General features: G+C 45.8%; 1 protein-coding gene and 1 long non-coding RNA gene across 7 annotated transcripts in view; both read right to left on the bottom strand.

Moving 5' to 3' along the window:
• Positions 1 to 9232, bottom strand: part of NEMP2 (nuclear envelope integral membrane protein 2) — a 38353-nt gene extending 29121 nt beyond the window's left edge. Inside the window, exons 1-4 of one of the 6 annotated variants that reach the window (XM_042243616.2) lie at positions 9032 to 9232; positions 4654 to 4791; positions 3925 to 4187; positions 944 to 1059 (exon numbers count right to left, since the gene is read on the bottom strand). In XM_042243616.2, the coding sequence (XP_042099550.1) occupies positions 944 to 1033 (90 nt within the window). In that variant the 5' untranslated portion in view covers positions 1034 to 1059; positions 3925 to 4187; positions 4654 to 4791; positions 9032 to 9232. Of the gene's footprint in view, positions 1 to 943; positions 1060 to 3238; positions 3901 to 3924; positions 4188 to 4653; positions 4792 to 6759; positions 8457 to 9031 lie in introns of those variants that run through there. The other 5 variants (XM_027964706.3, XM_042243615.2, XM_060409621.1 and 2 more) reach the window with 5 other exon arrangements.
• Positions 9233 to 13968: 4736 nt separating this feature from the next.
• Positions 13969 to 17399, bottom strand: part of LOC132659306 (uncharacterized) — a 60929-nt gene continuing 57498 nt past the window's right edge. The window contains exon 3 of the long non-coding RNA XR_009599583.1: positions 13969 to 17104. This is a non-coding gene — a long non-coding RNA (uncharacterized LOC132659306). The remainder of the gene's footprint in view (positions 17105 to 17399) is intronic.

Genomic DNA, 17399 nt, shown 5'->3' with positions numbered 1-17399 from the left:
TGTTCCATGTCCAGTTCTAACTGTTGCTTCCTGACCTGCATACAGACTTGTCAAGAGGCAGGTCAGGTGGTCTGGTATTCCCAGCTCTTTAAGAATCTTCCATAGTTTGTTGTGATCCACACAGTCAAAGGCTTTGGCACAGTCAATAAAGCAGAAATAGATGTTTTTCTGGAACTCTCTTGCTTTTTTGATGATCCAGTGGATGTTGGCAATTTGATCTCTGGTTCGTCTGCCTTTTCTAAATCCAGCTTGTACATCTGGAAATTCACGGTTCACACACTATTGAAGCCTGGCTTGGAGAATTTTGAGCATTACTCTTCTAGCGTGTGAGATGAGTGCAACTGTGTGGTAGTCTGAGCATTCTTTGGCATTGCCTTTCTTTGGGATTGGAATGAAAACTGACCTTTTCCATTCCTGTGGCCACTGCTGAATTTTCCAAATTCGCTGACATATTGAGTGCAGCACTTTCACAGCATCATCTTTCAGGATTTGAAACAGCTTCCCTGGACTTCCATCACCTGCACTAGCTGTGTCCATAGTGATGCTTTCTGAGGCCCGCTTGACTTCGCACTCCAGGATGACTATCTTGACCTTATGTGAGATCACAGGTAACTTCAGAATTTTTATAATATACACAGAAAGGTTTGAGGCAGCAATTATTTTGAAAGTATGTGAGAGGATGCTGTCCTGAGCCATGTCTAAACAGCAAGCATGCTGCATCGTACAGTATATTTACCTGGAGTGGATGAAGAAGGGCTGATGCAGAGTATAGAGTTTATGCTTCTACCAGAGCCCTCTGCTTGAACTACCGTGTGATTCTCCAGGCAGCTTTCCTACTGGCAACAGCTCTATGTCATATAAGAGCTCTATGTCTACTTCTACTCTTGAAATAGCACCTTTAAAGTCTCTGTTCCTAAGACATAATTTGAAAGTAAGCTCTTACCTGCACAGTTGACCATATATACTTCCATTCCACTTGGGAATTTTGATTGTAGCAGTAACAGTCTGACAGAGAAGCTTCAATTAAATCCATCTCCTTCAAAGCTTTACACCTAGAAACTGAGAGATGGAAAAGAGAATATATTTCCTAAATACATAATTGCCCCAAATCTTTCTTTTTTATTCACAGGGTTAATGATGGCTGGTTTTATACTTTATGAACATTAAATTCTTCTAGGCAGTAATTATAGTCCTTCAGTCTTTCCAGCCTAGCAGGAGACAAAAACATCACAGTCTAATATGAAGAGTCACATGACAGATGGAAGGACGCTAAGAGCAAGGAGAACAGGCACATCTTCAGCCTTGAAGGAGAGGGCAAGGACTGACTGAGAGGCTTCCCGGAGAGGGGGAAACGTGAGTGGACCACTGCTCACAGTTGGAGGCAGTGACCTAGAAGTCAGCGGGTGGGGGTGACAAGTGCGCAGAGATCCACAGAGATGACGGAAACGATGGAAGTGGTCCAGCCATTCCCGAGGATGGAATGCAGGGAACACACGAGGGCATTTCAACGCCTGCAGCTAGAGAGCTACGCAGCAGTTATCACTGCAGTGAGTAACACGGACTTCTGGCTGAAAGCAGAGCACCGGGGGATTTCAGGCAAACAAAGTTTCAGCAGGAAGCTGTGACATGCCAGACGGTTTAACTGAGAAGAGTTCAGTGAAGACGTGGCCAGGCGTTCCCAGGCACCGACAACAGCAGAAAGCCTTCAACCTGCCTAGGCCTGAGATGCCAAAGAGGGCCCGCTGTCACTGGCAATGCCAGAGCTGAGAGGACAGCAATCCAAGGGACACAGACACTGCCAGGACTCCAGGGGCAGCCCTCTCCCGCCCCCACCCCCGACCAGTCTCTCATCGGCCAGACCCAGTGGGAAGCCAGAGGGCGGAGAAGCCCGCAGAGGCCAGCTCCCTGGCACTGCGCAGGAGAGAGGAGGGCAGGGAACAGACCTGTGGAATAGAAAACACAGGCGCGTCTTGGAAAGAGCATTCTGGAAGCCATGTGCAATGTCAGAGGGGAAGAGCACGGCAAGCGGAGCTGTGGGGGCTCCCGAAGCAATCTGAGTAAGAAATGAGCCAAGCAGGAGGGAGAAAGAGCAGATCAAAGAACACCTAGGAAGTGGAATCGACAGACAGAGCCATGTGCAATGTCAGAGGGGAGCTGTGGGGGCTCCCGAAGCAATCTGAGTTAAGAAATGAGCCAAGCAGGAGGGAGAAAGAGCAGATCAAAGAACACCTAGGAAGTGGAATCGACAGACAGAGATTCAGAGGCAACCTGATGGTTCTGGTGAGCGGGGAGACGGTGAGGCCCTTTATCCACATATGGAATACCAGAGAAGAAGCAAGTTTGTCCAGTGAAAAGGGAATGAGCTCAGCTCTAGAGGTACTGAGTCTTCGTTGATGGGACTAGGTAAAGATGACAGGTCTGGAGCACAGGAGAAGTCTGGCTCAAAACAGATGCAGGACATACATGTGTGTGTGTTCCAGGTAACATGCAATATATAGCATGTAACATATGATACAGCGTGACACAGTAACACAGGAGACGAGTGCTGCGTTACAGATGGCAAACGACGGTAGTAAATGCCACAACCAAACTATAAAGTAATGGGGTTCATTTTACTCTGCAGCTGCTGCTACTGAATTCAAATAAAGGGAGATGAAAGTCCAGAGCCAGTCCTTGGGCCAGGACAGGGTACCACCACTACATCTGTTAAATATGGAACATCAACAGGGCACACAGAAACTACAGGCCAACCCCTGACTCCTCTAAGGAGAGTGTGATCAGCTGTTTCTCCAGGAAGATCTGAAATGAAGCCAGAACCGCCTGCTACACCAAAGCTGGGGAAGGACGGGGGGACCGTTAATGACTGGCGAGGAACCGCGTGGAATCGGTCAGCCAGAGCGGAGATCTTGCTGCTGGGAGTCTCCAATAAAAGAGGGGATCCCTGCCTGTCACTGCAAGGGAGCACACGTGGAGGCGGGGGAGAGGCAGGTGACGAGTGGGCTGCAGACCCCAGCAGCCCAGACCCCCACGAGAACGCGAACCCCAGCCTGCTCCTTCCTCAGAGTTGCTCCTCAAACCACGCATGCCCCCTGCAGGGGCTCTTCCTGTGGTCCTTCCAGGGTCCTTCCTCTCAGAGAGTTCCACTACTTCACACAAGTATGGGAACTGACGGCTAGTGGGCCTGTTAGAGGGCAGAGGAGATGTGCTGTGGAGCCTGGGCTTCACAAGCAAACGTTACCTTCCACCGAGGCTTTTCTTCATTTTGGTCCTAAGACTGTCTCCTAAATCATTTGATATTTGTAACTCTTCAGCTAAGAGCAAGATGATGCAATCTGGGTACAGTGCAATAGCTTGACTTTAGGAGCAAATGTTCCTGTCGTCCAGACGGTGGCTTCATGCACTTGGATGAATGGAAAGGACTGCGAGCTCGTCGGCTCCCAGAACCGCCTCAATTCCCGCCCCCCACAACCTATCCTCTTACCAGCACACGGACCTTTTAGGAACGTCAATCAGAGCACATCGTTTACTGCTCAACCACCCCCTCCCCAAACAACTTCTCAAAGCAAAAGCTGCTCTCCTTTCCTGGGACCCAGGCACCTCTAGCCTTTCCTCCTGCCTTATCGGTCAACCTGTCCTCAGGACGCTGAGCTGCCCCCGCCTCAAGCTTTCCTGCATGTGGTTTCCTCCGCTTGCAACTGCTTTCCCCAGATCTTGGCAGAGTTTCTCCTTCCAATAGATAGCAGTTGTGTGCTTAAACGTCCCCTTCTCAGCAAGGCCTTCTCTGACCCCGCTGTCTAAAACGGCACACTCCAACCCCTCCCTTCTTACTCTGCTTTCTTCTCTTCATATTACATACATAGCTTTTAGCTGACACTCTCCCTTCATGAAGCTCGGGCCACGGCATGTTCATTACTGTATCCCCACCTTTAAGTACTCGTCTTTACGCGTGTGCTCTAATTGCAGCGGACTGGTGGGTTACTTCGGAGAAGGCAATGGCACCCACTCCAGTACTCTTGCCTGGATTTGGACACGCAGCGTTGACCTAGTGAAGGCAAGGCTGTCTCGCTGTATCTCACTGTGCGCGCTGTTTGCTGAGCCCACGGCAGGCAAGACACGAGCAGGGAAGCTGGAAGAAAACTCGAGGAGCCACGGGAACTGCAGACACACTGTCTTCTCTCCTCTCATGGCTGACCCAGCGGACACAGACAGAACGCAGCCAACGCAGCCACAAGGTCACTTCCAGGTGGAGCTTATATGTGCTTACAGAACAACAGCAGCCCATGGCCAAGCAGGTAGCTTGTGACGTGCAGCACTTTACGTGATCTCAGCGGGCACATCATCACTATTTACAAAACGTGGCACAAGAGAGCCTGACGACACCATCTTGGCCAATTTGCTCTTTCCCTGAAACAGCCAGTCTTCACAGGAGCCTGGCCAGTGCTGGCACCCTAAGAGGGGGTGCTCTCCAGGCTCCCCGTGAAGCAACCTGATGTTGGACACCTGTCCAGCCTGCACCAGGGCCATCCCCCCGCCACAGAACCTGCAGGCTCCACTGCCCCTTCCCTACCCCAGCATCCCTGTGCCCTGAACTACAGGGTGAGGGCGCAAACCCTTAACACCCCTCGAGCTGGGAACCATCTTCTCCCTCCTCACCAGGCAGAGGGCAGCGGGAGACAAGAGGTGGGAATCCGCTTGCCGCCGTCGTGCTCGACACGGTACGTCAGTGCATTCTGTGGAAGGGACCTCCCAGCTGGAGGACGAGAACTCGCTCTGATGTCACCTGGCCTTCACCTGGATTAAGGAAAGCACAGACAGAGGCAGGCTGCCCTGATTTTTGACACCTACGGATCCACTGCTAAGAGCATGTTGCAAACAGCACGCCCCCTGGAATCCTCCAGGGCAACGTCTGGCTTTGGAGGTGAGACTGACGTTGAACTCACACGGAACAGGAGACATCACAGACGAGGCGCTCGCATCTCATCACAATTTCATGAACACCATGATTTCGTGAAGTTCTCGGGCTTCTCTCACTGTTACCACCTGTCTCCTGAGGGGACTGCATCTCAGTCAACCCACACAAGAATTCCTAACTACCTAAGGAGCTAGAAACTCAAGCCACAAGAAGCCGCAACCCGAGCTCCAAGGGAATTCACTCCAAGGAGTCTTAAGTCATGGACTAGCTGGACCAGAGTAAGACAGTAACTTTGACAGCCAAGGTTCTTAACACAGCTGGCCTACTGTCTTCCTAGAGGGAACCAGATCTTTTCATTTTAGATGATTTATAAAGGTCATGTCTTTCCTAGGCCTCGTCTGCTTTCAGTTATCTTCTTCCAGAGACATTTCATTAGGCAGTTTCTACTTCCTCGACCTCCACCAGAGCCGGGGGAAACAAAAACTGTAGCCAGCTTGACTGATTAGCTGAACTTCGTCACCTGTTCCAGCCCTGACACTGAAGGCTATGAGGCTGCGGGCACGCCTGCAGGTGTCACTTATTCATGCAGCCTCGGTCTCTGCCCATTCATTCAGGTAACATTGGAACTTCCTGGCGGCAGATCGGGCAAAAGGAAATATATCACAATAACAGCAACATCCCCTTACAAGGCAACCCAGGAAACAAAAGGGAACTTCTAGGGATTCATACGAATGCCCAGCAATCATTCACTGGGTCAGAAGAGAGCAACACCTGCCCAGAAAGAGCTGCTGCTGCCCCCGGAGCTGAAACACATCTCCTTCCCAGGGGGTGCCCCACCCCAGCCCCGGAACCTGGGTACTCACTGCCTCAAGCCTGATTCAGGTCAGGAGAATGGTCTACAAGTGTAGGCCGGCCCAGCTCTGCCTCAGCTCCCAAGCACCTGGGAGTATCTGCAGGACCGACCCCAAGTGCCAGCCTTACTATGACGACCCAGCTAGGCCACCACCGAGCACAGCCCTTCTTAACCACCTGCAGTCCTCAGCAGGCTCTCCTGAACCTTTCAATAACCCCGACTCCCAGAGAACAGTGGGCTTTTGGCCAGTGTGCCCAAACTGCTATGACGAAGCTCAGTTCTTTACCAAAGGATGTGAGTCAGGGTTCCCGTTACCACTGCGCTTCCTTAGTTCATTTAAAATACCACTCAATTTGAAAATACTTAATCTAATGTTAGGACTACATATCATATATAAAAGAGACCGCTTCACATCACTTGCTTCAACCGATAAATTTAAAATTACTCTTCTGTACTCTTTTGTCATTGATTAGTTTTCCTAAAAGTATAAGGATATAATTAAAGAGTTTAGTCAGAAACTAAACTTACCTTTTAAGGTAAAAATATTCAGTCAAATCTTCAAAAAAGGGCAGATAGTACTTAAACCTACTTATAGAATATGCTAAAAATAAAAAGCACAAACACTCTTTAGGTGTTTGCAGATTTTAAACAATCTCCAACGTAAAAATATTTCAGCAATGTTCCTTCTGAAAATTTAACCTTACATGCCCTTATGGGAAAAAATATCTTCAGATGAAATTATAATAGAATAATAAAATCACTTATTAAACCAGGCTGCCACCTTCCCCATCTGGCCTATATGACTGATTTTCTTTTGGGATAAGGAAAGGGAGGGAGAAGAGTTAAAAGGCAATAAATCTGAACTCCTGAGAGTTTGCAGGGCAGAAGGATTTTGGGGGGTATTATTTCGTAAGTTCAAATTCAAAGTAATTAGCAGGTAGTATCAAAGTTACAAAGGAACTTCTCTATTAACCGTACTTGTTGTTTTTCTAACCTGGCTTGAATATGAATCTTGATCTTCATTTCTCCAAGAAGGTGTGTAGAGAATGAAACAAACTGTCACATGCGAATGCACACTCCGGTCTGATTTTAACTTCGAGTATTGATCTTCTTCCCCGTGGATGAATTTGAAAGCTGTGGTTTCAAATGGCCTATCACTATGGTTCAATCCTGGGAATTCACTGCAGCGCCCTGAACTGCACCTAAGGACCTTGCCTGCTAGTTCCAAACTCCTGGTGACTTTTGGTTTGAAGGTTCTCTTCCTCTCAGCCAGACAACAATCTGCCCCTCCTGTATCAATTGCCGCTGACTTTCCTCCACATGGGGAGCCAGAAAAGCTGTTCTGGCCTCAGTCTGGATGTTCTCCATTCTATGGAAGGGGGTGTGGGTGTGTGTGGGTGGGTGTGTGTGGGGGTGGAGGGGTGAGGGTGGGGGGTGGATGTGTGTGTGTGTGTTATTGAAGACAGATTTCTAGAGCAGGAAGTATCATCTCACATTACAGCTGGGCCCTATTTTGAAAACGAAGTACCAGCTGAGACCTGGAAAACAACAGGCTCATTGAGGCAGATAAAAGTAAAGAAAAGGTAGCGCACACAGTGTATGAGGGTCTGCCTGTCAATGAGGAGATGTGGGTTCAACCCCTGGTCCAGGAAGGTTCCACATGCCTCGGAGTAACTAAGCCTGTGTGCCACAGCCGCAGAGCCCGCATTCTAGAGCCCAGGAGCCACAGAAGCCCACGCATCCTAGAACCCGCGCTCCACAACAAAAAAAGCCTTCACAATGAGAAGCCTGCACACCTCAACGGAGGGTAGCATCCGCTCATCACAACTAGAGAAAAGCCTGAGCAGTAACAAAGGCCCAGCAAAGCCAAAAAAAAAAAAAAAAAAAAAAATTCCCTTAAAAAGAGAAAAAGGTAAGGGAAATACTGGAGAACCTTCAGCAACAGATTTTTGTTTTACTGATGAGAAAACTATGGCCCTTAAAGATTATCTGCCTGGACCAAGCTAATTCTACGAGTGGCTGAATGTAACGACGGAAGAAGAAATCAAAGTTCTGGATGCTGGTCCAGGCTACTTGTAATGTTCTGGCTGCTGCCATGCTCCGAAACTCTTTCTTAGACAGATCTGTGCTTTATTTTTTTCATCAGTATATACTGGTTACCTCTCTTACTACCAAGCCCTCTTCTGTAAAATACGTATATAAATGGTTTCTACCCTATAGGGCTACTATGGGTATTAAATAAGATAATGCAATCAAAGCACTTTTAACACCGCCCAGTACAAAGTGAACACTCGACAAACTTCTATTCAATGAAAACTGATCTAGAATAGCCTCCCCAAGCACCTCACTGTGAGATTACCAGGAGTTGGCAGCTCCAGCCTTCATTCACAGACAATCCGGATTTACCAGAAGGGGGCAGCTTTCCCCACCTATAAGCCCACAGCTGGTCGCTTCCCTTGCAACCGAAGGTGGGCAAAAAGATGAAGGGAAGTTAGTGGACAGTGAGTCCAGGAAATCTTTTAAAGGGTTTAATGGGGAAAGTTAATGAAATAGAAATGTTAAGCTCGTAGCAGAACTGAAGTTAGAACTCTTGCCCTACCCGGAGTCAGGCTCCTGAGAGCGCGCCACAGATAGCCCACAGCACCAGCAGCAGCTTCCTGTTTCCTCTGGACCGGGCACTGTGCACACGTTACACATCACAACAATCCTGTGAAGTATTATTACCCGTGTTTTACACGTGACCAGTAGTGGCTTGACCGACTCGAGGCCACAGAACGAGTCAGGGTAGCAGAATTTCAGTATACTTCTAAAGCTAAGCGTTTACCATCCCCGAGTGCAAAGTTGCAGCTAGACAGGGAAAGATTTTTCGACCTAAATTGATATATACAAATGTCCTGTGCTGAAAGTCTGGAGACAAGGATCACTTGTAACAATGACTTGTCCTCATGTCCTTGGACAAATCAAAACTTCTCTGGGCTTTGGTTTTTTCTGTAAAACGTGGGGAGTGGGCCAGAATGAACTTTGCAGCTGCTTCTAATCCTAAAATCCAGTCCCCGGCAGAGTCCCGGGAGGCCGCGCTCGCGGAGGGAGCCTTAAACCCGGCAGGGAGGCGCCGCCCGCGCCCGGCTCCGCGCCGCCGGGGCGGGGAGAGCCTGGGTCCCCGCCGGGCCGGGGCGTGGGCGGGGGCGGGGACGAGGACGGGGACGGGCGACGGGAGGCCGGAGAGCGAGGGGGCGCGCGCGCCCGCGGCCCGTGCCCGCGGTTACCTGAGACGGCCGCCGCCTCCTCCTCCCCGCGCTCGGCGCCCGCGGGCTGCGCGGCCAGAGGCGGCAGCCAGAGCAGCAGCCAGCACGTCGTGCGGGGCAGCCTCATGCCGCTCGAGGGTCAGCGGCGCGCGGCCCCGGGAGGAGGGGGGTCCGCGGCCGAGAGGAGCGGAAATGGCGCGGGGCGGCCTGCGCGCGGGAAGCGCGGCGGTCCCGCCTCCCCCGGCGGAGGAAGGGTGCGGCCGCCGCCCCGCCCCCGACCCCCCGGGCTCCGCCCCGCCTCCCGCCCCCGGGCTCCGCCCCGCCCCGCCCCCCGGGCTCCGCCCCGCCTCCCGCTGGAGGCTCTTGGGCTCGCTCTAACCCTGGAGGGTGCGGGCCCGACCGGACAGTCTGTGAATTGTGCAGAAACCTGCCCTGACCCCCGACTGCGGGGTTTTAGGGCTCAGTTTTCAGAGTTCCTTGCGTGACATCCCAGGAAGGCTAAGCCCCTTCAGTTCAGTTCAGTCGCTCCGTCGTGTCCGACTCTTTGTGACCCATGGACTGCAGCGCGCCAGGCTTCCCCATCCATCACCAACTCTTGGAGCTTGCTCAAACGCCTATCCATCCAGTTGGTGATACCATCCAACCATCTCATCCTCTGTCGTCCCCTTCTGCTGTCAATCTTCAGCAACCCCCTTACTTATTAAAAAAAATAGTAAAAATAAAAAAATAAAAATCAATTCATCTTTCATTTTCCTTTTTGTTTATAACAATAACAAATTGGCAATTTCGTTGCTTACATAAACTGACTTCTCACATTTCAGTACAAAGAGCATGTAAAACAGTCTCTTGGAGAAGACTCTGAGAGTCCCTTGGACTGCAAGGAGATCCAACCAGTCCAAAAAGGAGATGGACTGGGCGTTCATGGGAAGGACTGATGTTGAAGCTGAAACTTCAATACTTTGGCCACTTGATACGAGGAGCTCACTCATTTGAAAAGACCCTGATGCTAGGAAAAATTGAAGGCAGGAGAAGGGGACGACAGAGGATGAGATGGCTGGATGGCATCGCCAACTCAATGAACATGAGTTTGGGCGAACTCCAGGAGTTGGTGATGGACAGGGAGGCCTGGTGTGCTGCGATTCACGGGGTCACAAAGAGTAGAACACGACTGAGAGACTGAACTGAAAACATTCTCTCACCAATATAACATACCGCTTGAAATTAGCTTGTGTGTGTGTGTGTGTGTGTGTGTGTAAAAAGATAGAGAGAACAGATTGGTTTTGCCCGAGATGGGGTGGGGAGATGAGAGAACCGGGTGAAAGCAGTCAAAAGGTGCAAACCTCCAGTTATAAGTTCTGAGGATGTAATGGGGACTAAAGTTAACAATACTATTCCACTCATCTCACATGCTAGTAAAGTAATGCTCAAAATTCTCCAAGCCAGACTTCAGCAATATGTGAACTGTGAACTCCCTGATGTTCAAGCTGGATTTAGAAAAGGCAGAGGAACCAGAGATCAAATTGCCAACATCTGCTGGATCATGGAAAAAGCAAGAGAGTTCCAGAAAAACATTTATTTCTGCTTTAGTGACTATGCCAAAGCCTTTGACTGTGTGGATCACAATCAACTGTGGAAAATTCTGAAAGAGATGGGAATACCAGACCCCCTGACCTGCCTCTTGAGAAATCTGTATGCAAGTCAGGAAGCAACAGTTAGCACTGGACATGGAACAACAGACTGGTTTCAAATAGAAAAAGGAGTACGTCAAGGCTGTATATTGTCACCCTGCTTATTTAACTTATATGCAGAGGACATCATGAGAAACGCTGGACTGGAAGAAACACAAGCTGGAATCAAGATTGCTGGGAGAAATATCAATAACCTCAGATATGCAGATGACACCACCCTTAGGGCAGAAAGTGAAGAGGAACTAAAAATCCTCTTGATGAAAGTGAAAGAGGAGAGTGAAAAAGTTGGCTTAAAGCTCAACATTCAGAAAACGAAGATCATGTCATCTGGTTCCATCACTTCATGGGAAATAGATGGGGAAACAGTAGAAACAGTGTCAGACTTTATTTTGGGGGGCTCCAAAATTGCTGCAGATGGTGACTGCAGCCATGAAATTAAAAGATGCTTACTCCTTGGAAGAAAAGTTATGACCAACCTAGATAGTATATTCAAAAGCAGAGACATTGCTTTGCCGACTAAGGTCCGTCTAGTCAAGGCTATGGTTTTTCCTGTGGTCATGTAGGCATGTGAGAGTTGGACTGTGAAGAAGGCTGAGCGCCGAAGAATTGATGCTTTTGAACTGTGGTGTTGGAGAAGACTCTTGAGAGTCCCTTGGACTGCAAGGAGATCCAACCAGTCCATTCTGAAGGAGATCAGCCCTGGGATTTCTTTGGAAGGAATGGTGCTAAAGCTGAAGCTCCAGTACTTTGGACACCTCATGTGAAGAGTTGACTCATTGGAAAAGACTCTGATGCTGGGAGGGATTGGGGGCAGGAGGAGAAGGGGACGACCGAGGATGAGATGTCTGGATGGCATCACTGACTCGATGGACGTGAGTCTGAGTGAACTCCGGGAGATGGTGATGGACAGGGAGGCCTGGTGTGCTGTGATTCATGGGGTCGCAAAGAGTCAGACACGACTGAGTGACTGAACTGAACTGATATTTGAGACTGCTGACAGCAAATCTTAGAAGTTCTCATCATTTAAACAAAAGTGTGCAACTATGAGGAAGTGGATGTTAAATAAATTGATATTTACAATATATACATATATCAAATCCCTATGTTGTACCCCTAAAACAAGCACAATGTTATATATCAATCATATCTCAATAAAACTGGGAAAATATCTTGAGTGGTTTTAATAGCAATAATGAGTAGAGAACTCCTAGTCTGAAACACTGTTAAAGTGTACTTTTTTTTAAAAAAAGCACAGATCCTCTTCAGGCCTTGGAAACCCATTAATGTGATTCACTATTTCACACTGAACATTCAGTAGAATAAGAGCTCATTTCCTCTTTTCTAATTTTGGGCTTCTGCTAACGTACCCAATTGTGACAGAAATCATCCTCTAAAAATAGTTTAGCCTCATTTTCCCCAAAGGTCTGAGTAGAACTCACTAGAATTTCCCTGGCTTCAAAGTAAAGTTAAACCAACTGCCTTCAAACCCCTGGTGCCATGTGTACACCCAAATATTGCTTTTTGCAAATTCAGAAATCTTATAAAGAACTCTTGAGTTCAGAAATCTCCTTGTAAGAGGCTCTTGGGGAGGATGATTTTTACAAACTGTTATTATTTGAACTCCTACCTTGTCTGACCCTGAAGACTACCTCCAGAGAAACAGCAGAGACCCTGACCCCACTTGCCCCTTGCACATTTTTTTCTAACCATCAGTTCAGTTCAGTTCCGTTCAGTCACTCAGTTGCGTCTGACTCTTTGCGACCCCATGAATCGCAGCACACCAGGCCTCCCTGTCCATCACCAACTCCCGGAGTTCATATTTATTTTTATTTAGTCTAATTTTGTATGGCATTATGAAATGTGGCTAAAAGAAACAGGTATATTCTCAAATGACAGAAATGTTTTCCTACATCTGTATCAAGTAGAGGAATAAAAGAACAGGAAACAAGTGTGTATTAAATTAATATTTTAAGTGCTATTCATGTAGAATATTCCTAATAAATATCTTTAGCTTCTTATTAAGGAAGCTATATCAAAACACCACATTCTGCTTTAAAGGATAGCAATAAATATTTTCCTAGAGATAACAGAATCTTAGAAGGTGACCATTTTATCACTGAGGGACTATGATGAAATTCAACTAAACCTCCCCAAAACTTTCTCTCTTATAAAAACCTCTCATATGAAAATAGATAAGCTTTGTGATGACAGTGGCAATGAAGGGGTGGGAAAGATACTAAAGAACTGTGGAGAAAGAAATACAAGAAGACAGAGTAAGGAGAGTGGTCAGATTTGGGAAAACTCATGGGTTCTTTCACACCATTATGGAATACTGCTTCCTTTCCACGAGAAGCAGATGGGATTAACACGCTGTGATTAGTGCAGTCTATTGTGCTTAAATTACATCAGCATTTGTGGTGCCTTCCTAGAAGACAATGAGACTGATTAAACAAACCAAACCAATACCAAGTCCATATAAACAGGACTCCTGCAGAATCTTCTGCTCAAAGCTTTCTGGGATATTATACAGGTTTGCTTTCTTTCTGTCAGAAAACAAAGAATATGTTTGCCTATCAGTGGATCAGTGAGGTAAGAAAGTTGTAGTTGGAGGTTGCCATTATACTTGCCCAGGTGATGTAAGACAATTAATTGTACATGGATTTTAACACCAGTCAATACATTTCTACCCCAAAAGAGATGCTTGAAAAAGGACAAAATTCATTGTCTATTTGAAGAAATTGCCCAGTTGTATTGCCTACAGATTTCAGCTATGGATTTCCAGTAAACACTCTGTGGCAAACTCTAAGATGAACAAAGCACTGCCTGTCTGGATCTCATAGATAAGGAAGACGTTGGAACTCTCAGCAGAATGCTAGTGGTGTGGGTAATATGTAAATATTTAATGCTGTAAAGGCAGATTCCCAGGACATACCCTCCTGAGACTGAGTCAGTCCATTTGGCATAGAGACCCAAATGTTTCTTCTTAATATTTAACCCAAGTGATTAAAAAATATTAGGACTATGAGTCTTACAAGTTTCATGCTTGACTGGAAGTAGAATTTTGGGCAAGTTTGTACTCATAACTAAAATACTGTGTGTGCATTTTATGTAATTCATATTGCTAGAATATGACACCTACTTTTTTTTTCAAAAACCAATGCATAATAAAGAGCTTCCTTAATATTATTTTAGTGACCCAAGTTCTTTAATTCCATTTGACTGTTTTCACATAGTATGATAAAGATTACAATTCAAATTTCAGCCTCTGCGTTTTTATTTCTAGAGTTCTTGCTCTTTGTAACTAATTAATTTTCTGTAACTGTCACAGGGTTATAATCAGTCATTATGAATCAGAAGTAAAATTTAGTTCATGTCAGAAATTATTTAGGAGCTTTCACTTGGTTTCTAGGTTGGTAGAAGTTTTAATTAAATGAATTAGAAGAAAACAGGGAAAGTTCTGTTACTTTGGATTCTTCCATAAAGGAAGATTTAGAAAGACTGTAATGATACCCAGCAATGCCACAAAGATTACTGAAGCTGTATGTCATCATTTCTTTAACAATTCCCATTTTTAGAATTTTATACATCAAGAGAAAAAAACAGGTTGTTCAAGATTTCTCATAAAAGAATAAAAAGAGACATTGACTTGTTGGATCATGTTTTTTGTAGCATATTTCATCTAGAAATACTTTGAAATTGACTTGCCATATCCTAGCTCAGTAACTTTAATAATTCACATCAGATAGGTAGTTTTTCATTATGAATAAATAATGTTTGGAGGGATTAGAATAACTATAATTTATTAAGAAATACATCATATGTTCTCTAAACTAAATTGCTAAAGACCTTGATAAAACATGATTGGTCAAATTCAATCTTTGTGTTCAAATTGAGAGCTGTGGAATTCTTTAAAGTAGTGGTTCTCAGATTTTGGTGTGGCTAAGAGTTGCATCTTCAAAGATCTTTATTTTAGGTCCATGCAATGACATAGGAATCCACATTTACAATTCTGAGGCAAATAGTCTTCTGACCATACTGTACAAGTCATGGGGAAAAAATATTCAAGTGATTGATGATTAGTTGATGATGGCTGGAAAATAGTTATATATAGGAAACGATGTTCTTGGTTAATCTGAGAAAAGGAAGGTAGAAGAGCTGCAGTGTTCTAAGAGTTAACTGAAGGAACTAGGATATAGAAAAAGTCACCAATTATCTGTTATATTTTCAAAGAAATGAGCAAAAAAGAAATAGCTTTAAACTGCAGTGAGTAAGCTTAAGATTGAATGTGTTAATAGATACATTTTCCCAGCACTGGGATCCTAGTTTATCTCTTACGTGGATACCATCCAATCCCGCACTCCAGTTGACTTGTTTCTAAAGAATCTCTGCCAAAGCTTTCTTTCCTGCCAACTCACCCTTAGGAAATTTTTTTTCGTAATCAGCTATTCTCCACAATCTAGGTGACACGCCCCGCTCCACCCCTCTGGAGTAGTCACTATGAGAACAAGTTATAGTGAGATAATTAAATGTGAAAGGCTTTTCTTCTTTCAAGGAAAGCTTTAAACGGCAGATATCCTTTCAGATGGGCTTCCTTGGGTGGCACTAGTGGTAAAGAACCCACCTGTCAGTGCAGGAGACATGAGAGACCCGGGTTCGCTCTCTGGGTTGGGAAGATCCCCTGGAAGGGGATGGCATGGCAACCCACTCCAGTATTCCTGCCTGGAGAATCCCCATGGACAGAGGAGCCTGGCGGGCTACAGTCCATAAGGTTGAAAAGAGTCGGATACGACTGAAGTGACTTGGCACGCATGCACCCATCCTTTCGGTTAAGTTCTTTAACTGCCTTTATTAGTCATTTATTGACACTGTAGAAGATCTGTGTGTAATTTAAGCAGCATTGGTGGTATAGTAGTGAGCATAGCCGCCTTCCAAACAGTTGACCCGGGTTCGATTCCCAGCCAACGCAGCGGGCTGACCTTTGTGACTTCTCTCGTGGCTTAGCCAGTAAGGAGTCTGCCTGCAAGGCAGGAGACCCAGATTCAATCCCGGGGTTGGGAAGATCCCCTGGAGAAGGAAATGGCAATCCACTCCGGTATTCTCGCCTGGAAAATCCCATGGACAGAGGAGCCTGACAGGCTACAGTTGATGGGGTCTCAAAGAGTCGGACACGACTGAGTGACTTCAACTCAAACAGAGATGCTCCTCGTGTTTTCAGTTTCACTGGGTACTTCGGAACTTCCCCGGTGGTCAAAGGCTACTCAGAAAAATCCTTCAATCAGTATTCTCTCATGTGTTTTTGGAAAGAACTGAAATCTTTTGTAAAAAGAGTATGTGGAGCTGGGACACGGAGATAAATAGTCTCAGATTTCATTCTTCTGCTGTTTCTCTCCCCTCTCCAAATCAGACCTCAATAGCCTCCATTTCCAATATTACTGTCTGTTCACACTCTATATCTGGCTGGACCCAAGTGTACTATGGAACTGTTATACAGATTTTTGACTTCTTTATTTTCCCAGGATGTTATTGTGGCCATGGCATGGAAAGACAGTGCAAACTACTGCTAGGAAGAAATTCATGTTTAATTTATAATAAAATAACTATTTTTCAAAGAAAATTGACACAAGAAAGTCTATCTGTTCTGAGCAGTTTCTATAACAAAACCATAATTTCTGGATTGGTCACGTTTCAATAGAGTGTGTGAAAAGTATAAATAATTCAACAAATGTACTTCTAAGTTTTGCTAATGTTATTGATCACATTTTGCTGATAAGAGTCTATCCGCCTGAAATTAAGTAAAGTCTGTCAAGCTGGATGAAAAAAGTAATAACAATTCAGGACATTTTAGCAAGTTTTACCCTAACTTAATTGCATTTGTTTGCTTTGATTTACACTGTGTCCTTATAGACTGTGTTCAAGAAGTCTATATTATTATCAGAGTATGTATTAGTTAGGATGTTTCCAACTACAAGTCACATAATTTCCAAGTAAAAGTGTCTTAAAACAGTGAAGACATGTATTGTGTCACATGGAAGTCCCACGACAGGCTGATCCAGCAGCTTGAGGATCGTGTCAGGGGCTCAGGTTGTTTTCAGTTCTTTACCAGTCTCAGCTTGTTAGACTTTGTTTTCAAGCTTTTCTCCTCAAAACTGAAAAACAGCTGCCATTGCCACTGACATTGGGTCCTCACACAACTGTAACCAAAAAAAGCAGGAGCATGCTTCCCCTTCCACCTCTTGTAGAAAGAAGGAAAGCCTCGATGAGAAACTCTCACCTTCACCCCCTCAGCTGACTCTCTCGCTGGTCCCATCAGCAAGCGACTGGCCGACGCCCTTGTTAAACCTGAGTGGAGTGAATATCCCACATTTGCAGCCTTGATGGTGGGAGGCACTTTCACAGAAGACAAAAACTGGAAAAGCAACAGATAGGGAAAATTTATTATGTATTTATTATGTTTTTCTACAGATTCCAAAAGCCCTCATAAACGTCTGCCAATGCTAGTCTGAAATTTTATGCTGACTTAATACGTGAGTTTTACCCATTAGCCTCAACTTTAATAAATGTGTTTTCTTTTTGAAATTTACACACTAACTCAAAATGGGAGTTGCTTCTACACCGGGGCCCCCAGCCTCTGGGATCCAAAGCCTGATGATCTGAGGTGAAGCTGACATAATAGCAATAAGGTGCACAATAAATGTAGTGTG

The sequence above is a fragment of the Ovis aries genome, chromosome 2, assembly GCF_016772045.2.
Source record: "Ovis aries strain OAR_USU_Benz2616 breed Rambouillet chromosome 2, ARS-UI_Ramb_v3.0, whole genome shotgun sequence".
Lineage (NCBI taxonomy): Eukaryota > Metazoa > Chordata > Mammalia > Artiodactyla > Bovidae > Ovis > Ovis aries.
The sequence above is the reverse complement of the archived record's forward strand: the minus strand, read 5'-3'. Positions and strand labels throughout refer to the sequence as shown.